Consider the following 23905-nt stretch of genomic DNA (forward strand, 5'->3'; position numbering starts at 1 on the left):
TTGAATTGTTTTTAAAAAAAGACAACTTTTACCACAAATGACTAATTATGTCACGGGGTGTGTTTTGATGAAAGGCTCCTTTAGACGACTCTCCTGGCTCTCTGTGCTGCATAGCAACCCCTGCAGTAACGCACTCTGTTCATGGACATCAAGGTCACTCAGTTATAATGCCCCAGCTCAATCTCTCTGTCATTCCCCTTGTTTCTGCTGTCATTGAGCTCTTTCTGTCCTCCCACAATTCAGCCTCCCTTGCCGTCTTTTGCTCTTTTCATTCAGTTGAATGTCTCTGCTTCCCCACCCTTCCTTCCTTTCTGAGGAGGGCTTTGTGGAGGCACTCACTCCTTGTCCCACCTCAGGCCCCCTGCTTTTTCCCCACTCTTTTTCTTCAGCTCCGCCCACCCCACACCCCCACATCCAACCCCTCTGCATTAAACATGTCATTACAGAGTGCGGCTAAAAGCTACAAACAAGCCTTGAATCACAATAAGACTATGGGTGTGTTGCTAAGCAATGGATCAATCTTGATTGACTCTGTGTGTGTATGCATATGAGTAATTGTGTTTACAAGTTACTGTAGATGTTTGTGGGTTTGCATTGCACATGCATCCCTGTTAGGGGCAATTTTGCATTACTGACGTGAGCAGAATGCGTGATCTAATAGCGGCAAGTCCTCGCATTAAGAAGAGAAGTAGATAAACAGCTCCACACTGGAAACACAAATGGATGGATGCATAGATGGAGGGAAACAAGGAAAAGAGGGATGGTCCAACAATGGATCAATGGGTTGATGGATGGGAAGACAGAGGTTCATTGGGAAGTAAAGAAGAGAGAAGAAAGTGAGAGATGGAGGGATGACCATTGATGAGGAGTGAAGAAGAAGAAGACGGGGCGTGCGGTGCTAATTGCTGGCTTTCTGATGCAGAGGAAAGAATGTGGGACAGACTCGCTGTAACCTTGGTAACAGAAACCTTTGCCTCAGAGTGTATCAGGGCTCGTTAAAGTATCCTGTCCCTTTTTCAGGCTTCTCACACACACACACACACACTCTTACCCTAACCATATATATGTATGTATATATATATGTATGTATATATATATGTATAGTTTTATTTATAGTTTTATATATATATATATATATATATATATATATATATATATGTGTATGTATGTACACACCCGCATACAAACGAGACCCGAGGGGTTCGGCGCACATGTATTAAACCCCTTTGCTGTTCAGGGACCTTCAGTCTGTTCTGATGAGACAGTGAAGGGTTCACAGGAGAAGTGGAGAGCCTCATGTTTATTCTGGATGTCATGGTTGAGCAACGCTGTCTTTCTTTCTTTTTTTTTTTTCTTCTTCTTCTCTCCTGCACTCCATATCTGTCTTCAGCCGTTGGCCAGCCCTCATAATAAGCAGGATGAGCTTGGGGAGTTAGGGAGTGGTGGCATGTTCACACATCTCATGTGGCTCTAGATTATTAATTGATTAGAGCAGGCAGGAGGAGCTGCAACTGCCACTCCATTTCTGTTTGTACAGGAAGCGCTTGTTTTTTTGTGTTGAGGCTTAAGCTTAACATAATTTTTCCAACCTCTCCTCTTGCTTTGACAGGCTGAGTCATGTCACTATTATATAGCTGCTACTCTGTCCTTTCCACATGTCCTCTTTTCTGTTCTCTTTCTATCCTCACCACATATCTTACAACAATGGTTCTCATATCTCTCCTCTGTTTAATAAGTATTCTCTCATGATCTTTTCTTAAATGTATATTATATGTAGGATTGCGTTTAAACCCTCCAGGAGCTTTGGCAATGCAGCTACTAAACGTCCATATCTAATCTTGTTCTCTCTGCGTCTGCCTGAAACCGTCATAGACGAGGAGCGAGGGGAAGACCGCACTCGCCATCATGATGACAGACTGCTGGCTGGCCGGCTGGATCGGGAGCAAGAGAAAGTGATCAGGTGAGGGAGGGAGGTGGATGAAATTCTGTAAAAAAAAAAAAAAAAAAAAAATAGTCATCATTAACTCTAACGATAAATAATCCAGTTTCAAAGCATTATAGTGGCAAAATAAAGACAAGGACGTATATCTTTCCTCATGAGATGTACTTTTAAGGGCAGGATTTCTTATCTCTTCCCAGAGAGTCCAAGAATCTGCCAGAGTTTACTCAGATGCACCCTGCCCCTCTGTCTAGCGGCTTGACACCCAGTATGATGACGCCCAGTCTCATGACCCCCAACCTCATGGTTACGGGAGGTGCTGCTCTGGCAGGGGCGGGGAGGTGGCCTCCCGACCCCTCAACTCTGACCTCTCACCCCTGGATGCCCCGGCCTGGAGCCCCTCCAGTCTGGCTCTCCAGCTCTCCTTACGGTACGCAGACGTAGAAGTGACTGAGCACATATTTAAATCTTCCCAAAACTGAACTTTACATTCCTCTTGAGACCTTTGCTGGATTTCAAAGTGAGGCCTGCATTTGGGGATTTCAGGACTTTTGGCACGTATAACAGGAGAGAAGTGAGAATGAGAAATGAGAAATCCTTTAGAACATGGACAAAAGCAGAGTCGAAAATCCGCTTGCAAAATTCTACATGTACCGTTGTGGTGCTGTCTGTCTGTGGAGAGGTCCGTCCAGCAGCAGGCTCCGGGGGTCAAGTGCTGCAGACATTCCTGATCTTTGCAGGACATTCCAGGCCTGCTTCTCTTATGCTCGCTGTCCAGAAATAACAGTTCCAAGGCACATAATCACATACTTCTGAAAGCAGGGGACAGAGAGACATGCTCATACAGAGCTCCCTAAGAGCATCTACGTGTAGACACTGAGGGCAGACAAAGAATCTAAACGCAGCGTGCATGCTCCCAGATGTTGCTCAATTATCCTGTCTGGATGTGATTCTGAGTGAAGGAAGACGCTGGGTAAATGTTGGATTCAGTTTAGCTGAAAAAACTAAACGGTCCCTTCTGTTCGTTGTTGTTTTCATTGTGCATTTTTCACACTTCTGTCCTTGTTTTTCATTTCTTCTTTTTTTCTTCTCCCTCTTCCTTTCAGGCCTGGGTCCCTCATCACTCCACCAGACCCTCCCCCCAGGCTACCCTCCCTCTTTGCCAGGCTCCATGCCCCCTCCCTACCAGTTTGCCAGGGACCCACAGTCTGGACAGCTAATCGTCATCCCTACTGAACACCTGCCACATTACGGTATGAAAGCTGTCCTCTCTGTCCGTGCGCGCTTGTGTACATATAAAATCTAAAGTATGAATGTAAGCGTTCTCGGTATGGAATATACGAGTGGCTTCATTTTCATTTTAAAACAGACATTGGTGTTTACTGGAAACACACGAGTGTCCATATGGCATCACAGACCACGTGCCGGTTGTTTGTTTTTTGTTTTTTTTCTCTCTTCTGCTTTACAGGACAAACAGGACAGCATTATGATGCATTTAAAACGTGTTAAAAATGTTTTTGTCCTTTAGAAGTAAATAAACTAAAATAAAAAGCATCACAACGCGGCATTTTCCAACTTGGGAAGCAGGGCCTTTTTTTTATTATTTTTTTTTATATAAACAGTTTTATATGTTTATTCTTCCTCGTGCCCCTCTCTGTCATGCTGCAGGAGGGGATCTACTGGAGCGTGGAGCCCCAGTGTGGTCGAGCGTGTACGGTACAGGCAGCTCTCTGCAGCATGCAGCCCAGCTCCAGCTCCTCTCTCAGCAGCAGATGCTCCGGCAGCAGGAGCTCCTCATGATCCAGCAGCACACGGTGCAGGTCCTGGAGCTTCAGAGGAACGCTCAGCTAGTCGTAAGTGGACATAAAACACAGCATGACTATGTTTGCTCAGCTTGCTTGGAACCTTGGATAGGGTAGTACGGCCAAAAGAAAAGAAAAAAAAAGTCCTCCATGCGGAGGGAAAGGGGCATTTGAGCTCTCGGTTTCACAAAATACAGTTGTGCAAAACAGTAGGCAAACACCCACACCCTGAACCTTCAAGACCCAGTTAAGGAAGTCTAAATAAAGCGCACACAACAGAAATATTTATACTCTGTGACTAAGTCTGTCACCTCATACATAAACAGTGCCTACATCTATGAGAAATATCTCCTCTGCTGTGTTCCAGGAGCGTCTAAAGGCCAGCGAGCACCGGCCAGAGATGGAAGACAAAGTAGAAAAGCGGAACTCCGACTCAAAAACCCGACCTTCCTCAATATCTTCCCCATTACCCTCACCCGTCCTGCATCCCCGCAAACCTCCCCCTCACTCTCGGTCGCCAACCCCATCTACGTCCTCCCTAACCCCGCTGCCTCCCATCGCCTCTCCAGTGACCGCCCTCAAGTCAGAGGGGGGAGCCCAGAGAGTCCCGTCTCACACACCGAAGCCCCTGCCTCACCCGACTTCTCCCCGCTCAGCCTCTCCACCCCCATCCTCGCCACGGCGGCCGAAACAGGAGTTGGCAGAGGAGGTGGAGGTGGGACGGAGGGAGCCGAGAGAAGGGCAGAAAACAGCCGCTGCACCCTTTCAAGGAATGTACTCCGGTGAGCGTTGTGGATCCCAACAAGTGAAAATTCAGTCATCAGCTACTCACCATCTTGTCAACAGAGCCTCCAAGTTTTCCACACATTTTCTGCATCAGGCATTAGAACATTGGGGCTCCCTAAAATGTTTTGAATAAAGGCCAAATTAGACCTGTGTGCACGATATTGATATATTAGTCTAATATCTGTATTTCTGCTTTTCTTTTGTGACAGATCTCCCTCCAGGCTACCCTTACCAATCCATCACTGCTCCTTATGGCTCACCTTTCTCCTCGTACCACATCCCAGCACCCCCAGCAGAAAACACAGAAGCACATCGGTCTCGCTCTCCTGTCTCAGGCGCCGCTTTGCCCTCAGCTCACCGCCATTCAAGGCTTCTAGATACAGATATCAAGCCACAGAAACTAGAACCATCAAAGACGGGATCTTTCCTCAAACAAGAACCCATTGAGGAGCAGCCTCAGCTCGATATGACTCCAGAACCGCTCAGTCCTCTTCGGCAGCCCCTCCGGGGCAGTCAAGATATAGATGTAGACAGGCAAGTCCCAAAGCCCCAACCTCAACCGCTACCTCTGCATGTCCCCAGCCCTCCGACGCATCAAGGCGAGGGGCTGGTAGAAGTACGAGAGGAAGAGAAGGAGGGAGGTCCAATCAAAATGGAAGTGTCATCTTACTCATGTCAGGCAGCATATGCCCCGCCCCCTCCTCTTGCAGAAGCTGAACCTAAACCACAAGTCACCAAAGAGCCTGACCGAACACAATATCCGTCCGTCATCACTGCTGATTCAGATAAGCAGGAAGTGTCTCAGATGCGTGTGTCAGTAGAAGAAACGACTAACGCCGTGTTTGAACGAGAACAGCCTGACACTCTGATCAAATCACTCTCTCCCAGTCAGAAAGAAACTATCTGCCAACCTCCGGTCTATCCCCTTCCTGCCTCCAACTCTCCACTCCCGCTCGTCATCAGTTCAGAGGATCCCATGGGGGGGATGCTCGCCCTGCTAACAGCCAGTGAGATGGCCCAGGCCCGGCCCAGCACCCCACCCACTCCGACACTCATATCACAGGTAGAAATCCCCCCTGTGGGGTCAGACTGCAGTGGCGCGGGGCCTCTGGAGATGGTGGCACTGGAAGGGATGGCCATGCTCAGCCAGATGGCCCAACAGGAAATTGAACACATCAGTCAGGAGCAAGGCAAGCTGCTACTAATGACCCAAAAATGCTGTTATTTTTTGTTTTGATATCCCTCTAATGTTATAATATTCTGTGCACCCCATTCAGATCTGACATTAGAGGGTCTAGACTGTCTTCTTGAAGCAAGCAGACAAATTCTGTTGGAGGCCATAGAGACACAGTCTCACATTGATCTGCCAAGAACACTGGACCCTAACAAGAAGTACAGCTGGAGGCAGAGGAAGGAGGAGCCAGTAAGACAAAGAAAAATGATACCCACAAATTAAGATGTCAGTTTGTGAAGAATTCTCACTTTTATTTTTGGTCCCTTGTTCTCGTGTCTCTGAGCAGCTGTACAGTAAAATGTCTGTGGACATGTTGGATGCTGTGGAAGTTGAATACCGTGTTCGCCTGGCTGAGCTCCAGAAGACCTATAAGGAGAAGCAGAGAGAGCTGAGCAAGCTGCAGAGGCGCAGAGACAAGCGGTTAGTGCTGCGTAACACTCGTCTTATAAGCCACACACAAGATAAATGAATCGCACTGCTGCTACTGATACGCCCTCAAAAAAAGGTTGCATTTCCAACTCGGCCAAACACTCCGTTAACTCTCTGATGTCCTATGTCAGTGAGCGGCAGCAGCAGGAGGATGAGAGGAGGAGTCTGACCAGACGAGGCCGAGGAAGACCCAGGAAGAGAAAACACTTGACCACACCTCCCAAACTGGACAGCAGGCCTGGAAAGTAGGTGTTCAGTTTTGATTGTTGTCTTGTTTAGCCAGTCGTTTGTTGCCTTTGTGTCTCTTTCTGTGTACGCTCATTCAGCTAGTGTAAATATCTCCATCCCTCAGGGTGGGTAGAACAGTGCAATACTCGGAGGACTCCGAGGCTGGGGAAGGACAGAAGAAGAGGTTCCGTGCGTCCAGAGATGAAGAAGAGACAGAGACAGGAAATGGGGGGCTTACGGTGAAAAAGAAGAAAAAGAAGAAGAATAGCTGGAACGAGCCATCCACCAGCCACCCTCTGGAGGTGGGTCGCTTGGACGTGCCTGTTTGAACATTGGCAGAAGTGTTATCCATTCATTCTTAATAACTAATGACACGCTTTTGGTGTTTTCTTTTTGTTTTTCTTAGGCTCTCAAGGCGAAACGTGGCCACATGTGTGAACAAGAGCAGCTGGCCTCAGACCTTGACAGAGCGCTGTCGCTCTCGCAGCTCGGCTCTCTCGGTGCATCTCGCAAGCTTACCTCCAGCACAAAATTCGAGAAGTTGAAAGGCAAATCGTCTGAAAGCGGACTGAAGGAGCGAGGCGACCACTCCTCGCTTAAAGGAGGGAAAGTCAAGATGGCCGGCAAAGCCTCGGCTTCAGAGATTTCCCGGAAGGTGAAAGGTCAGAAGGAGACTGAAATGTTCTCTCCCATGAGATCAGAGCTCAGCAGCTGCTCCAACAGTGAGTACCTTGAAATGTATCCAATGTGATCAAATAAAAACTAAAGAAGGCCAAAGAATATTGCAGCCAATATCAATGCTCTCTGAGTTATTTGCTTTGAGCTGAAGGTTGCAGAGAAAAGCAAGTTTAGACACAAGCAGACAGCTTCAGATACCTAACCCTTCTTCTTTATAATCAGTAGATGATCTAAATAATGATATTTTTATCATTTCCTGATGTTTTTTTTCTGCTTTTAAGATGTAGCTAATGGCTAACGTGTAGATTAGGACACTTTTTCATCTCCTCGCAAGATGTGCAGCTACAACCTCGAGAAAAACGATGGAATCCAGCCTTTACTGGACGATGTTCATTCAGTTTTGTTTTTTTTTTTTTGTTAAAAAAGTAAGCAAATCACAGATATGACGCACAACTCTTTGATTTGATTGCTAAATTCTTGAATTCTTTGAGGACTCCACTAATGACAACCAATATTCTTCATCGGCCAGGTTCCAACTTCCTTGTTCAGCTGCTGACAGACCGACCAGCTGTGCAGGATGGAGCCTTTTCTTTTTCATTATTCCCGCCATAAGCTTTTGATCAGATTCAGATCCAGACTGTTTACTGGCCGCGTCGTTGAGTTTGATGCCTTTAGTCTGTGGCAAGATGCATTATCATCCTCAAAAATTAGCCATTTTATTAACTTTTTCTTTTCAAAATGTTCAATGCCAGAACATATTAAATTAAAGAGTTTTGTGTCATATCTCTTTTTTCTCCAAAAGTGGTGACTTCACAATTCCCACAAGGGGTTTTACTTGTGCACGCTCAGCTAGATATGTAGAGTTTTTATTTAGTTGTTTTTTAAGGTCATACAAATCCTTGCAGGTGTCTGTAAGGCTGTAAATTTGAGGTTAAGCAGAGCTCCTCTTTGTGTCTGACTCTGTTTTCATCTTCTCGGCCTCATGAATCATTTACTGCACTTTCTCCACAAACAGACTCCGACTCCGAGGAGCACAGTTCTGCCCGAGGGGGCTGGCCTCCTCTCTCAGCGACGCGTTCCCACGGCAACCTGACCAGGAGGAGGCGGCCCGCGTCGTCTCCCACGTCCCTGCTGTCCAGTCAGAAGTCTCAGAAGAAGAAACACAAGCACTTATCCCTGCTGCTGGAGGAGGCGGGCCTCAGCTCCTCTGACGACTCCTTCGACCAAGGTTACTGATCAAATCTTACAGCTCCAAGCCGTTTACTGTTGAGTCAGACAAAACTGTGTCTCTGAGCCTCCTCACAGCTTGTGTCTTTTACATGCTTTTGTGCTGAAGTAGCTGTTTTCAGACTGTGCTTTAGCTTGACGATACCTACCTCTCTCGCTGCTGGCTTCACTTCAAAAGTTGCAGTTTTTTGTTTCGTTTGTTTTTTCTTTTTAAATCTTTTTTTTTTTTTTAAGAGTTTACCGATTTCTATGAAGTTTTTTATTGCTTGGATTGCAAATTGTTTTGTAGCATTTGTACTAAAAGTATGTGAATTGTGAGAATTTTTTTTTTTTTTTTTTTTTGCCATAAAGTTGTATCGCAGTTTGGTGCCTACAAGATTTATTAAAGGAGTTGATGTGATTGGTACAGATTGCAAAGTGCTGTGGTCTTTGTGTCCGCTTCATCCGTTTGTCTGTTTCTGTCCGTCTGTCCAGCTGCCACTGCACCTCACACATCCTTTAGACTGCTCTCTTCGTCAAATATCCCTGTAGTTCTCCTGGCAAAGGTTGGAAGCGCATTTGGAACGTTAGTAGAAGATTAGCTCGAAGCTCACGGCTGAAGCTGATTGGACAGATTAGTTGTTGTCTTGGTCAGTTTAGAAGATCATAAAATAAGTAGATATGCTATGCTAGTTGGCTATGCTAGTTGGCTATTATTTGTTTTCTTCTTGAGTTAGCCACATTTCTATCAGACTGTTTATTGATGATGTGGCTTCATGTTTGTTGTGGGTGGAGGTACATGAATGAAGGGTGATTAGATTTGGGGGATATTTGGACAATAGAGCTCCTCCTGTGTGTACTAAACCTTCAAATAACCCTTTTCCCTGCTCTCTCAGACACCTCGTTCTGTGCTCTCACCAATTCCCCCACCACCCTCCTCTCCTTTCCTCATCTCTGACCCCCCACCCCCAAAGCCCCCCCCTCTCCTTTCCTACCCATGATGCTTTGAGTGTCTCTCAGCCTGTTCCATGTGCTTGTGCTGCTGCTACTGCAACATTACAGAAGCTTGGCGAGGACTAGCGCAGCCTTGAGCCTACACTACCTGCTGTGGCTAAGGCTTTGCTTGAGCTAGGCTGTGCTAAGGCCAGGCTATGCTAAGGCTAGGCTGCGCTCTCGCCACTGCGCTGCCCCGCCCTGCCCTGCCTGAGGCCACACCCCTGTCACCTGCTCTGTAAGTAGGAAGTGCCCCTTCCTCTATTCTTCATTGAACACTAACATGGACTATGCACAAATTGAACCACATATACAGAACATTAACTTTTTCATTATTTTTGTTGTTTTGTTTTTCTCACAATTTGAAGCTCTCCCGTGGTAGCCATGGTTACCCAACTTCACGTCCCCCGATGACTTGTAAAAGATTTTAAAGGAGGACGTTTTTTGCTCTAAGGGAACAGAGGTTGTAACCATGGTTACTTAAAGCACACACGAGCAATATACCAAGGGGCCTCACAGGGCTGTTCTCTCAGTGCCTGCTTGTCGTAACGTCTGTCTGCTACCGTTAACACAGTGGATTCACAGTACAGAATACACAGCATTTGGCTCCTAGAGTTTTATTCTTGTTAGGTGCCTGAACAAAAATAAAAGGTTTACTTGACAACTTGTAACTAAAACGAGCCTTAAACATGAGGCAGCCAGACTCTTCAGCCTTTTAGCTTTGTGGTAAATGTAACTTCATTGCAGATCTCATTTCACATCAATTACCAAAATGATGAAGTTCTGCCACGAAAATCACGTACTGTGCATCCACGCTCCCTGTTAACACTAACCCCTGAGGAGACACTCCTCTTGCCATGCAGCTAACTGCTAACTACCCGCAACATGAAGCTAACCAGCTGTATGCCTTACTGTGTGTGTGTGCGTTTCCCTGCTCTCTTATGCAGCTTTACAATGTGACGGCAGCTTGCTGTGGTTTGGACGCTGTACCTCCTCCTGCTCCACTGTTGTTTCTCAAAATCCCACACGTTAAGAAAGTGTGTGAACATGTAGATAAATCGTTGCTTTAGGATCCCACTTCCTGTAATCATGGGACAATTTCTTATTCTTTTTTTTACTCATTTATTTTATTCTGTTTGTCTTCTCGATGGTGCACAGCAGTTGTTAGAAACAACATGAAGCGTTGTGACGTTTGTCGCAGACGCCCGCTGCGGCCATGGTTGTCTCTAAGCTTGCGGTCTACTCTCTTGCACAGAAACCTCAGAGGACGAGGAAGAGGAGGACGAGTTTGACTCGGACGACGGTGGATGTGAGGAGAGCGGCCTGGGTCTGCTGGCAAGGTTCGCGGCGAGCGCGCTCCCCGTTAGCTCGACCCCATTGAGCCTCCTCCATGATGGAAAACACGGCAGCAGGCAAAGCACTCTGGGTAAAACACAACAGAGTCTATGACCTGTTTGACTTGTGTTTCTGCAAAACAGCAGAACAAATTAGACACTTATTGTCTTGAGCTTTAAAGTGGCAACACAATAGAAAGTAACTGCACAAGTCTGCTTGAATTAAATTTTTTATGGTTGATCAGCTTCTACTTGGTGCATCAGGGTGCATGTAATGGTTCGGCCTTGAGTTATGTATCGTCCCTTTTACTGTCTTCATGTTCATCAGTGGAGTTTGTGTGTTGGATGAAAAGCCTTTTTGGATAATTTAAATATCTCCTCAGGTTCGTCAGAGTGTGAGTGGTCAGACTCTGGCTCAGACTTGAGGCTTAGGAAGTTCCCCTCTCTGCTGCACGGGAAGCGCTCCGCCCCTGAGCTCCCACTCCTGCCGCCGGTGTCGCGTCGCGTCGACCAAACCAGTCCCACCAAGCGAGACGAAGTGCTGCCGGTCAAACGGAAGCCTCTGGCAAAACCACGCCCCAAATCTCGGTCACCGCGGAGGTTCAGCTTCGACCTGGCCTCCGGCTTCGGAGGCTTCAGCGAGGACGAGGGCTGGAACCGTCGACGCAGCGAAAGGATTTTCCTCCACGACGCCACCGCGTCAGCAAGTCAGATGTCTGTGTCTGCCTCTTCCTCCTCCTCCTCCTCCGGATCAGCCCCACCTCTCACCCCGAAGACCACCTCCAGACCCAAGCCCACTCCACCTGGCCGAGAAGGGAAAGATGTGGTGAAAGTATGTTAATTATTCATCTGCTCGATGAGAGGATTCTAAAAAAAAAAAAAAACACTGACCCTTAAGCCTTTTTTCCTTTCCTGCTTCATCCTCCCAATCTTTTCTATGACTGTTTTACTCTCCTCCTCCTTCAAACTCTAAATGCCTTTTTCCTCTCTTGACATATTTGTGGGTGTGTGTGTTTAAGTGTGTGTGTCAGAGTGCCAGCAGGGTTTCTCAGTACTTCAGTCACTGCAGCACTCCCCTGCTGTCTGTGTCGTGTTGTTGACAAGAAAGGACAACTGCAGGCAGCCCGGCAGCACTGCAGCCTCAGTGTGTGTATGTGTGTGGAAAGATTTAAATCTGTCCAGCAGAGTCAGGGTGCTGTCACTTATTCATCTACATGTTTTTTTTTTTTTTTTCTATCTCTGTGTGCTGTGACTTTTGAAAATCAGAAGAAGAAACCGAAGGACTCGCCTCTGCCTGCGAGCCCGTCCGCCCTGTGCAGTACAGCCGCCGATGGCCCTGCGCCTCTGAGTCTGAGCCCAGCACGCAAGAGCCAACCAAAGGCCAGGAGCAAAGCCAGGGAGGTCAGTTGGATGATGATGAATTGGCTGCAAAGTCTTTAAAGATACGAAAAGTAATAATCTTGGTTTGGAGACCGAAAAGTGCACACACTACTCTGCAACAGCAAACACATGTGCATGCAGTAACCAAAAGCCTCAAGAAAGTAACCGTTAGCTTGGGTTTGTAGCTTGTCAGACAGATTTCACTCAATGAGCTTTCTTGGCAAAGCACCCTTTGAGTTCTCTCAACGCAAACACATTTTTTGTGCTCTCGCAGCCTTCCAGAGGCGCCGTGAGCCGGCTGATGGAGAGCATGGCGGCAGACGAAGACTTTGAGCCGAACCAAGACAGCAGCTTCAGTGAAGACGAACTCCTTCCACCACGAAGCAACAGCGTGTCAGAGAGGGCCTCCACCCCTGGTCAGAATCCAAAGAAACACACACACACACACACACACACAGGCCTCTGCTACATGTCAAATAATGATTGCAAAATGATTGATGGCCTGGATGTTTGGTGTGTTCAGCTCCAGTGCAGTGTGTGTTGGATAAGGATTCTCTGGTGGACGGCCTCAGAGTTTTGATACCGATGGATGACCAGCTCCTTTATGCTGGGCATGTGAACACCGTGCACTCCCCTGATATGTGAGTACACATGAGCAGACATACAAACATTCCTCACTTCTTTATATTTTGCTTCCAAGGAGCCACGTGTGTAATCTCTCAATATGGTCTCCAGACTTTCTGAAGCTCTCTTAAAATATTTCTTTGGACAGTGGCTGCTTTTTTTTTTTTTTTTTTTTTTGCCTCAAATACTGTATTTCAAATTATTTATGTTTCAATAAATCACATAACTTATTTTCCGCTTTCCTGGCAATACATAAAGAAATGAGAGTTGGATCAAGACTTTGGTGCTGTATTGTACGTTCAACGATTCTCTTAAAGAGACGGTATCGGGTTTGAGATAAATGGGCTTATTCGTTTTCCTGACAAATTAAATGACAAAGTCAAGCTCACTTTAACCTTAACAGCCTTGACATAAGTGTTTCTGATAAAAACATGAAGCGAGATGGCGAGATGGAACTTGAAATATGTAGCTGATGTTGAAATCTGGAATGTTTGAATGAAAGGAAAACAGACAAACTGAGGTTGCACTCTTGTGGGCATTTGCTTCACATCAGATCTCTTTCAGCAGCAGTTGGTAAAAGACCACACATTCCTCTGCCTGTTACACATCAAAGCAGTCACAACTAAGATAAGAACTCTGCTGTGTCTCTGGCAAATAAACCATCCATTGTGGGAACTGTCCAGCAGTATCATTAAAAGCCACAGGCCCCTGCACAGTGACCTCAAACTTTTGACCCCTGTCTTCTTCTCCCATATATCCTCCCTGCAGATATAGCGTGGTGGTGGAGGGGGAGAGGGGGAACCGACCGCACATCTACTGCTTGGAACAACTGCTACAGGAGGCGGTGAGCAAAGTGCATCACACTTACATTTTAAGGCCACACCTGAATCATGTCTCAGTGGTTGACTCCATGTTATGCCAACTTGTAAGAGCTCCTCTTTGTGTATTTACAGATCATAGATGTCAAGCCTCCATCTGTGCGTTATCTCCCAGAGGGCACCCGCATCGCTGCCTACTGGAGCCAGCAGTACCGCTGCCTTTACCCCGGAACGGTTGTCAACGGTGCGACAATGGCACAAAAACACACACAGGAATCTTTTCTTAAACCTGCCTCATTGTGTAATGCAGCAGCCTTCGCTATTGAGACGTTCAAATTTAAAGCTGCATCATCAGCCTGTTTGCCCTTAAAAGCTCATCAGAATTGTCTGAAGCTGACTTGTGGTTTTTCTTTTTTTACCGAAACAGGAAGTTCGGATATTGATGAGAATGACGACCTCATCACGGTGGAGTTTGATGACGGCGACACGGGTCGCATCCCACTGTCCCACATCAGACTTCTGCCTCCAGACTACAAGATCCACTGTGAGGACATGCGCACACACACACACACACACACACACACGGCTGGAATGTGACTGGTTGAGTAGTGGAGATATTTTCAAAAAGGGAATGCCCACACAATAAAGACATAGTCACACTTTTCTCGTGTTACACTTTCACATTCAGACATAGATTTGAATTGACTTTCCCAGTGGAGTGTGACTATAACACCTGGTCTTTCTGCTGGTGGGTGTGTGCGTTTGCTTGCTTGTGTTTCTATATCTTTGTTCCTTTTTTCTTGGACTAAAGTCTTGTTCAGGCTCCAAGTGTAGATATAGATGTCATAAAGCACATTTCTTTACGCAAAATTAAAAAAAACTTTACTGAGAACTGGGCCCCAAACAGTTTGTTCTGCTTCTGCTCTACTGATTTCTGCACATCAGAGGCAATGGGGTCCTAAAAAAAAGAAAACAAAGTGCAGATCAATTAATTTAACATTAACATTAATTGAGGTTGTTTTGCTTTTTACTTGAGCAGCAGAAATGTTCCGCACTCATGATCATAGTGTGAGAAGCATCTAGTTTGAATCCCTGGTGTGACACAGAGAATGTGGGCTGTTGGTCTGTCCAGGTGCTGAGCCGTCCCCTGCGCTGCTTGTGGCCAGCACCTCCAGGAGGAGGGTCCGCAAATGCAGCAAAGAGGGCAAAGAGGCGGGAACAAAGCCGGAGGAGACTACACCCAAGATCAAAGGAAAACCTGGTCGCAAACCCAAACCCAAACCAGGTGAGGGTTGTTTGGCACGAGGAATAAAGGCCACGTTTTGGCCATTTAAAAGCAGTGTCTGTTCGGCTTGTGCTCAGTATCATCGCTTTGCTTTCTGATTGCCTTTACTAACCCATCAATCATCAAAAACCATCTTTCTTTGTCAGTTCCAGTTAGCAGCATTAGGTATGGGATGCACTGTGTACATCATTAATATTAAGAAATGGCTTTCATGCAGTTTGCTGTATTCATTTTCTCTTACCTGATCACAGAGCCCTTAACAGAGCTGAAATAAGAAAAGAAATCCTACAAAAGCCACATCAACTTTGACCATAAAACCTCTATCTCACCACGTCTGTCATCTCTATCAGTTCAATGAAACAGCTGTTCCGTTGTTCTGTGAAGAGGTGATATACAGCATGTTGTTTGTCTGATTTGCTGACGCCGGCCGCTTTTTGACTGGCTAAGCACTTCTTCAATGTTATGCTTTCGTCTCAGAAATGTTTCCTTGTCGATTTGTCTTCCTTGCGCGGCATGTGAGACTTGCAGACCACAAAAATCATGAAGCCACACAATGAAAATGTCAGCACAAACCCAGTTACACTGTGTTTTGGCCAAAAATGTAAGTTAGTCAATGAACTTGTATTTGTTTTTACCCCTCCCCTCTCCTCAGAGAGTTCTGTGAATCCAGATGGTCGGGAGAAAGCTGATCCTCAGCCTTGCTCCACCCAGCCCTCTGAGAGACCCCAAGCTCCTGCGAAGCCTGCCCAGGACCGGACCTCATCTGTCCAGAAAACTGCTCAGGAGAAACACCGACCCGCATCCCGGCCAGCAATGGGAACCCAGATAAAACCAGGCCGCAAAAGCTCTGCCACGTCCCCCACGAGTAGCCCAACGCTTCCCAGCCCATTGCCGAGGAAGAGCAGTTCGGCGCAGCCTCCTGTTTCTAAATCAGCTCGGACTCTTCCCCCCTCACTCTACCCCTCCACCTATGGGAAGGTCCTGACTGTGGATCTGTACAGCGAGCCCAACCTCAGCTCATACAACAGCCAGCTCAGAGAAAGGGAGAGTAACAGCTCTGTCAGTCCCACCACCAGCAGGCCCGTGTCCAGGCCCAGTATCACATCATCATCTTCTGCACCCAAGCCCAGTGCGACATCTACACCCAGACCCTCCTCTGCTTTATCACCGAAAACCAAACCCTCGTCGGAACACCACAGCGGGTCCAGATCCAGCCACAGTTCTGGACTCCTGCCCAGCCCCATCTCCAGGATGTCTACAGGCAAACCCAGCTCTTCTCTGACTCAGAGGCCGTCATCTTCACTGTCAGCGACTTCTGCTCCCAAGCCCAAACTGAAGATGACCTCAGACCAACTGTCCTCCAGGATCATCTCCAGGCCCAAGCCCAGCTCTGGACAAAGTGACGTGAGGCGGAAGTCTCTGTCTGCAGAGCCCCTCGTGAAGCTCGACCATGAGGGCGTCACCTCCCCAAAGACTAAGAAGACCAAAGCTCTGATGCTGCTAGAGGGCCAGAGTGTGAGGCGAGACCACACCCCCATCACCACAACCACAGCCAATCAGAAGCCGCTAAAGGCTAAAGTGAGAGCTCCAGACAGAGATACAAGTCTGTCTGAAAAGGAGTCCACCTACAAAGCACCACTGCTGGCTAAGGACAAGGGGGACAGTCGTGGTAGTGGTGTCAGAGGACAGGAGAAGGATACGAGGGAGGAGAAAGCTAAAAAAGAGGAAAGGAAGGAGGTGGAGAAGAGAGAGGAGAGAAAGATGAAAGAAGATTCTCAAAGTAGCAGCAGCTCAGATTCAGAGGAAGAAAGAGAGAAAGGGAAGATCAAGAAGAAGAAGAAATGCACCTCAAGCTGCTCCTCCTCCTCTTCTTCCTGCTCTGGTTCATCCTCGTCCTCATCATCGTCATCCTCTTCGTCATCCTCTTCGTCAACTGACGACTCCTCCTGCAGTTCAGATGAAGAGAGAACCCCTACGCCTCCACCAGGCCCCGTCCAAAAACCTCTGGCAGAAGATAAACCTAAAGAAGATGTCAAAGAGGAGGAGGAAGATGAGGAGCTGGTGAAGAAGGAGGTGGAAGTAAAAGTGGAGGAAGAAGAATTGTCTCCTTGCTCGGAGTCTCCCACACCATTAACCTCCCCAGCTCCCGCTGCTCCTTCTCCCGATAAACCTGCCAAACCAGCCACCGGGAAGGGCTCCGGCCAGAGGGGTCGTCCTCCGAAACCGAAGCCCAGCGGAGGAGAGGGGAAGGCGGGGAGACCTAAGCGGAGAGAGGGGGTCCACCTTCCAACGACAAAGGAGCTTGCAAAACGTCAGAGGCTTCCCAGTGTGGAGAACAGACCCAAAATTTCTGCTTTCCTTCCAGCCAGACAGCTCTGGAAATGGTTTGGGAAGCCCACTCAGGTGAGAAGAAAGAAATCTCTCACAAACGGAAAAAATGAATAGATAATCAACCCCCGGTGTTCATCCAGATCCCACCTCTTTCACTTTTCTGACTTTCTCCAGAGACGCGGTATGAAGGGCAAGGCCAAGAAGCTCTTCTATAAGGCCATAGTGCGAGGCCGAGAGATGATCCGCATCGGGGACTGTGCCGTGTTCCTGAGCGCCGGCCGGCCCAACTTGCCCTTTATCGGCCGCATCCAGAGCATGTGGGAGTCCTGGGGCAGCAACATGGTGGTCAGGGTCAACTGGTTCTATCACCCAGAAGAGACAAACCCCGGCAAGAAACTTGCTGACAAGAAGGTAAGAGTTTGCACTCTGCAAGGTGTGAGGTGAGGCTTTCCAGCTTTTGCGTTAACGTTAGGCTTGTTTCCTCCTCAGAACTGGGATCAGATGTGCGGTCAGTCTTTACCAGCAGCTCTTCACTCTTCCATCCAGAGGAAAGACTTCATGGAGGTGAGAAGAAAATGACTGACTTTTTCAGCTCTGATCGTCAAGAGTTAGTTTCCTGCTGCAGCAAAATAAATTAGAATTGTGGATTTGCATTGTTATTTGATGTTTTACAGTTATTTTTGTTAGTTTTGAGGCTCTAAAGAGCATCGACTTCTGTTAGGAAAGCAGCAGCAGTGGCATCACTGTGTGTGTGTGTGTGTGTGTGTGTGTGTGTGTGTGTGTGTGTGTGTGTGTGTGCTGCAGCGCGCCCTGTACCAGTCGTCCCACAGCGACGAGAACGACGTGCAGACCATCAGCCACAAGTGTCTGGTGGTGAGCGTGGAGGAGTACGAGCAGATGACCCACACTCGCCGCTACGCCGACAGCGAGGACCTCTACTACCTGGCCGGAACCTACGAACCCACGACCGGCATGATCTTCAACACGGACGGAGTTCCGGTCATCTGCTGAAACTAAACACAGGGACTCGCGACAAGACGAGCCCACCCTGCGGTCTAATCACTGATTTTTTTATTTTTATTATATATTTTTTCCACTCCCGTTGGATCTTGGACAGCCGAACCACTCCGACATCGCAGAGAACTCCGAAGAGACTGTTCCGAGGAGAGACGGGAGGCACTACAGACAGTATTAAAAGGAACCGGTCTCCTGAAGCATTTGCACACACAGACTTCATCCACACACACTGTTCTGCTGGTTGTGTTCACGGGAAAGTCCCAGAACGAGCCCGAGCACTTCCACTTCCTGTTTTGTGTGTAAATATACTCCAAACACATACAGTATGTATGCTCACACGTGCACAAACGCAATGTAAATACTCACCCAGTGTAACACACACACACACACACACACACACACACAGGTATCTAGAAGAAAATGAGTGTTTTATTTTCATGTTATAGATTTACATCAGAGTACTTTTTTTTTTTTTTTTTCTCCTGGAGAGGTAAACAGCCCAGAAGCTTTAATGAACTGTGAATGATGACGCAGGAGAGGCGCCTGCATCCCTCCGCCTTCCCCAGGCGGGATGGACGCAGACTCGCTGGTGTGATGTTGTGGTTATGGTGTTGCCGTGGTTTTGTTACAGTCATGTTACAGTCGTATAAATGTGTGTACAGAACAGCATGATGCATCCGGACGCACAGAAAGAGAGGTGGACTCCTACCATCACTCCCCAACAGAAAGCACTTGAAAAAAAAACCTGAAAAAAAAAAACACTTAAAAGTTTTATCTTCCTGTTATTTAACCCCTTCGACTCCCATGACAATCCTAACTTGGGCGAGCTGTCCGTGTGCTACTAAAATGCGCGATTCCCTCAAACGCTCAGGCAAAAAGAGAGAGAGAGAGAGAAAGGAAGGAATCTTGTGTTGTTGAAGTGCTAATTTTAATAATTGAGTTCCTTATTTTAAAGGAAAAACACACTATGAGATGAAACCAGCTGCTGTCGGCGGGGCTTAGACCAGATTTGACACTTTTCTCCGCAGCCATGTGACGTGGTGCCTTCAGGAAGCATCGTTGGAAATGTAGGACTTTTCTTTTTTCATTTTTTTTTTTATTTGCAAGCAGATTTATGGAGAGTATGGGAATCCCTGTAGGTGGATTTTTCTTTTTTTAAATGTTATTTTCAGGGTTGTAAACACTGCAGCCGGTCCAGGATGCATCAAGGTCACGGCTCTGATATTCTCCGTTTCAGCTGTCAGCGCCGATTCCATCAACATAATTCAATGTTAAGACTCACCTTCCGCAGTTTGGCCTCGCCTGCTCGCCTTTGTCTGCAGCATTTACGGCCTTGAAAACATCCCGCGTTCGGTCCTCTGTTTCAGTTTGCTTCCGCTGCTTTGTGGAAGGTCATCTGCAGCTGCCCCTCCGAGCGATCACCGTTGACTTGAGCGCACTTTGGAATGAGGAGACTGAGAAGACTTCATACAAGACTCCCAGAGTATTTAATAATCCCCTTTCATCACTGACCACCCCCACGTGTCACCGGCAGATGCGCAGCCGCATCCCTTCGAACATATTTCTCCCGGTCGGTTCTTTTAGCTGCTTGTAAGTTAGTTTTTTTTTTAGGGGGAGACTGTTGAATGTCGTGCTCAGGATTGTGAGCGTTTTGGGTAGCCTTACTCTCACAGGCCTTATGATGATAATTTGCCAAACCTCTTTACCCCCCCCCCTTTTAGATGCAAAGAAATAATCAGATATTGTCCCGTCTTGCACCCCTTCCTTCCATTATTGTGTAAAGGCTCTATCAGATGTATCAGTATCTATATACAGGGTATAATGTGCATGTATACAGCCTATGGTACACTGTGTATACATGGTATATATCTGACTATAAACCACGTTGCCCTTTCTTTGCTTTGCTCTGCCTTACTGCAGAGATCGAAGATTGTCTTGTTGATATTCAATAGGTTTAATATTTTCTACTCTCTTGAGACTTTTCGGTTTGTCTACATTTGTCTTTTCTTTTTTTTTTTTTTTGTTTCTGAGAATGATCAAAGACGTTAATGCGGCGTTTTCTTGTTAATTGACAAAGACGCCTGCCGGCATAGTAGCATTTCCATGTGCATTTATGGATCGTATAGAAACGACACCCACCCAGTAAAGAAAATGTTGATAATGTGCTGCTAATCTGTTAGTATTTAAAGTTGTTTAACCAGGTACAAAGTGACTCTATGTGATATATATAATAATATTATTTTTTTTTTTGAGATGATAAAAGCTTAACTGCTTAAAGCCCCACATTTCCCTTAACATGCTGCTTGTGTCGGCCCGCCCCCCCCAAGTTCAGACATTTTGAGCGACATGCGGCCAAAATGGATCTCCGTTCGGTATCTGAGCGTCGTGGATCACAGGTCGCACCGGTGTTTGCCGAGTGAACAAGTTAAAGTGCCCGTTATGGAAGTTTGTTTACCCCTCGAGCTGCTAAAGCACTTTTCTCCGAGTGTATGCTTGCGTGCGTGTGCACGAGGTAGTGGACAGAAGTAAGGAAGGCTGATAAGACATCACTTTCTTATCTCCTGATACCACACACACGTACACACCTGCATAAGCTTGTAACCTTTTAAGGTGTGTTTTTATTGCCTTCTAATCTCCATTTGCCCCCCCCCCCCCCTCATCTTCATCCTAAGCCCAGCCTCTGGCCTTCAAACAGGGTCCAACACAAACACACACACTTTCCCCCCACTTGGACTCTTATTTCATTTAAAGTATGTTTTAAGAGCCTGACTGTCTAAAGTATGTGTTGTTTATCGCCGTTTGGATTTTACTTCAGTATGTCGTTAAAATGTTTGTTTTTGCTGTAATTATTATTATTTTTTTCTTTTTTACCCCTTGCTTCCCTTTTCTTTTCAATCATCCACGCTACTCCAGCAAATAATGCTGATGGGCAACTAGGAGCTAGCTGCTAGAGAGAGAGAGAGAGGATTGGGAGAGAGAGCTAAAGACAGAATGAGAGAGAGAGAGAGAGAGAGGTGGACTGGAGGCTGGTTCTTCGTCTGCTGTTCCTTCAGTATCGTTTTCGTCCTGTTACAGAGGGAGAAAAAAAAGATTATTTTGAAAATAAATAGAAAAATCATCTAAGTTTTGTAAATGATCCTTCACTGTTGAGGGGAAGAGGAAAAAAAAGCTATCAGAATATACTTTGTACACATGTCTAATCTTGTAAAAAATGGAAAAAATAATACATTTTAGAGAGAAATCTGAAATTAGATATATTCTGTCACCCTATACTCTGTGTAAGGAACTTCTATCTTTTTTTTTCTTTTTTTTTTTTTTACAGACAGCAACCACGTTTTATCGGTGTTTCTTTGAAATTGTTTTAGTAAGTCAATATTTTATAGTTAATCAATAAACAGATGAAACTGTATCTCCTCTGGTCTCTGTGAGCTTTTTCCATTTCTGCTGCTGGTGCTTTAGAGAGGACTTCTTAAAAGGACATTCACATTTTTATTTTATTTTATTTTTTTTACAGATTTTCAAATCCACTCCCACAGCTCCCTGTTTTCCCACAGAAGGCTCTGCTCCCGATTGGCTTGGAAAGCCTTTTCTCTGTCCAGGTTTCTCTTCTGTTCCTTATCTGCATGACAGTGCAGCACATTTGAATAATTTCCTGGAGAGTAACCAGTTCAGCATACCTCGAACTTTAGCACCCTTCTTAAAAAAAAATAAAAAAAACCTGCTAACAACCACAAATTTCCCTCTAAGGAACCTGCCCCTCTATTCTGCAGAGATAAGATCCCTCTTCTTTTGAAAGGCGGTATCAAGAAGTAGGGGTACTCTACTCCTTCAACCAGGACGTTTGAGGGTGGTTGGATGGCTAGATGACCACCATTTCTTGTTTCCCAAAAAGAAAAGGGACGTTGTATCCTGTAGAATGTGACGGCAGGCCCAAAAATTCGTTTTAAAACCAAACATTTGCTGCCAGAAGCAGCTTACATGGAGCTTTATGTAGGGCTGGCGGCTGCGATCCTCCCTGTTATGAAAGTCTGGTGAGTGTTCCTTTGAACTAATATGTAGGTGTACAAAAACATCACACTGAGAGTAATCATACCTGAAAAGACGATAGTGTCCTTATTTTGGGGGGACGTAGCATTATTTTAACCAGAGAAACTTCTTTGTTGTTCCTAAAACCTTTGGCAGGAGTGCTTACGAGGCAATTTCAGACAGCAGGAACCTCACTAACTGTTCTGGGGAGTTTGTGTGTGTGTGTGTGTGTGTGTGTGTGTGTGTCCACACTACAGAAACTGCAGCTGATTGTAGTTCAAAGAACTCTTGTTTTTTTTATAGCTTCTGTTTCATCGTAGAAGCTTTCTCAAAATAAGGGCAATTTTTTACCATAGCCGGTCCCAAGGATGTAGATATACAGTGACTGCTTTAACATACAAAGTCAACACCAAAACTGGCCATTACATTACATCTGCATTCCTATTTGTAGTGTGAATGCAGCCAGAGATGAAGCCCAAAAATAACCTAATTCTCAGAACTCAGTTTTATCTCTTGCCTGACATCTCTATGAACCAAAACTGATGTCATGGACAAATGGTGACGAGCTGCTATGTTTAGTCATGGAAATACAGAGTTCATGGCCGACGTGTTAAGTTAGCCGTTTTCTCTCTATGGTCACTGCCGCCTCCCTTCTTTTGTAATCATTGCCAATGCTCGTCACATCAGAGTGGATCACCACTGATTCAACATGATGAACTGACTGAAAAAAAAAAAAATGTTGGACTCCAACAATACCGACAAACTAAATGTTACAGACGCTCAACAACGTTCTTGACGTGCAAAACAGCCGATTGTCGCCATGGCCGATAAGGGCCCTATGGGTAGGCTCAGCGATATGAATGTTTAGTGATTGGTCAAATAAGTCAACATGGCACCATTTCAAAAAGCCTCGATCGATAATGGTTCAACACTGTTTGCTTTTTAACTCAGTGTTAACAGTGGTCTAAGGTTACTAATTAAGTGTTGGTAATGAATAACAGGCTTTGCTAGTCCTGTATGCAACACGGGTAGTAAAATATGATTATGACATGCTTTCTGCCCCATGGCCAGCTGTCACACCCCTTCAGTGTTTATAGTGATGGTGTGAGTGCAGATGAGGAAAAAAAGCTGTTGTAGATCTGGACTATTCAAAGGAGATCTCCAGTGGGAGAGTTCCTGGAACTGTTTGGTCTGAAAGTGCTCAGTGAGCATGCCGCCATTTTTGACCAATCTTTTGGAAAGGGGTCGACTGGTTTGATGAATGTTGGACTTGAACAGGAGGCGGTGCAGTAATTTATAACATGAAAGGTTTTTCTTTTTCTTGAAGCATCTAAACCTGTTCTCATAGTCATCCAGAATTAAATTATTATTATCAGTACTTCTTTTGGAAGTTTTTTTCTTTTGTTACCTCTAAACATCGAGCAAGCTCTGTTTTTTCTCCTGTTTCCAGACTTTACCTTTGGCTAAGCTAACAGGCTGCGAATTTCTGCACACCCTCCAGACTTTAGAGCCTTTTTCTAACTCTTTACCAGAGTTAACAACAATCTACATTTCCTAAAGCGCTAAAATGCTAAAGGTTGCTTTGATCGTTCTCTGCAGTCACCTCCTTTCCTGCAGTTTTCACTTTCACCAGAGGAAGCAGCTCGATCACCTAAAATAGCTGCTCTGGTGGTTTTTCTTTTTCTTTTTCTTTTCTCTTCTCGTTTCGGCTTGTGTAGGCGGCTCCTTTAATCAATAGTGGACTCTATCAGGCTTCCATTTTGGCAGCCCAGTAATGAAGCTGCTGTTTGTGATA

The 23905-nt window shown here is 46.0% G+C and overlaps 1 protein-coding gene across 1 annotated transcript in view; it reads left to right on the forward strand.

Moving 5' to 3' along the window:
- tnrc18 (trinucleotide repeat containing 18) overlaps window positions 1-21493 on the forward strand; it is a 39057-nt gene extending 17564 nt beyond the window's left edge. The window contains exons 6-30 of the mRNA XM_072369048.1: window positions 1873-1960; window positions 2140-2369; window positions 3046-3192; window positions 3608-3792; window positions 4109-4523; window positions 4737-5717; window positions 5805-5950; window positions 6048-6181; window positions 6322-6435; window positions 6543-6720; window positions 6825-7140; window positions 8112-8324; window positions 10551-10721; window positions 11013-11461; window positions 11896-12030; window positions 12284-12425; window positions 12533-12650; window positions 13402-13477; window positions 13587-13695; window positions 13879-13995; window positions 14584-14736; window positions 15389-17139; window positions 17242-17478; window positions 17557-17631; window positions 17872-21493. Coding sequence (XP_072225149.1) covers window positions 1873-1960; window positions 2140-2369; window positions 3046-3192; window positions 3608-3792; window positions 4109-4523; window positions 4737-5717; window positions 5805-5950; window positions 6048-6181; window positions 6322-6435; window positions 6543-6720; window positions 6825-7140; window positions 8112-8324; window positions 10551-10721; window positions 11013-11461; window positions 11896-12030; window positions 12284-12425; window positions 12533-12650; window positions 13402-13477; window positions 13587-13695; window positions 13879-13995; window positions 14584-14736; window positions 15389-17139; window positions 17242-17478; window positions 17557-17631; window positions 17872-18078 — 6887 coding nt within the window. The 3' untranslated portion in view covers window positions 18079-21493. The remainder of the gene's footprint in view (window positions 1-1872; window positions 1961-2139; window positions 2370-3045; window positions 3193-3607; window positions 3793-4108; window positions 4524-4736; window positions 5718-5804; window positions 5951-6047; window positions 6182-6321; window positions 6436-6542; window positions 6721-6824; window positions 7141-8111; window positions 8325-10550; window positions 10722-11012; window positions 11462-11895; window positions 12031-12283; window positions 12426-12532; window positions 12651-13401; window positions 13478-13586; window positions 13696-13878; window positions 13996-14583; window positions 14737-15388; window positions 17140-17241; window positions 17479-17556; window positions 17632-17871) is intronic.
- Window positions 21494-23905: the final 2412 nt, after the last annotated feature.

Source organism: Leuresthes tenuis, unplaced genomic scaffold, assembly GCF_036924035.1.
Source record: "Leuresthes tenuis unplaced genomic scaffold, fLeuTen1.0.hap1 SCAF_17, whole genome shotgun sequence".
NCBI classification, from domain to species: Eukaryota; Metazoa; Chordata; class Actinopteri; order Atheriniformes; family Atherinopsidae; genus Leuresthes; species Leuresthes tenuis.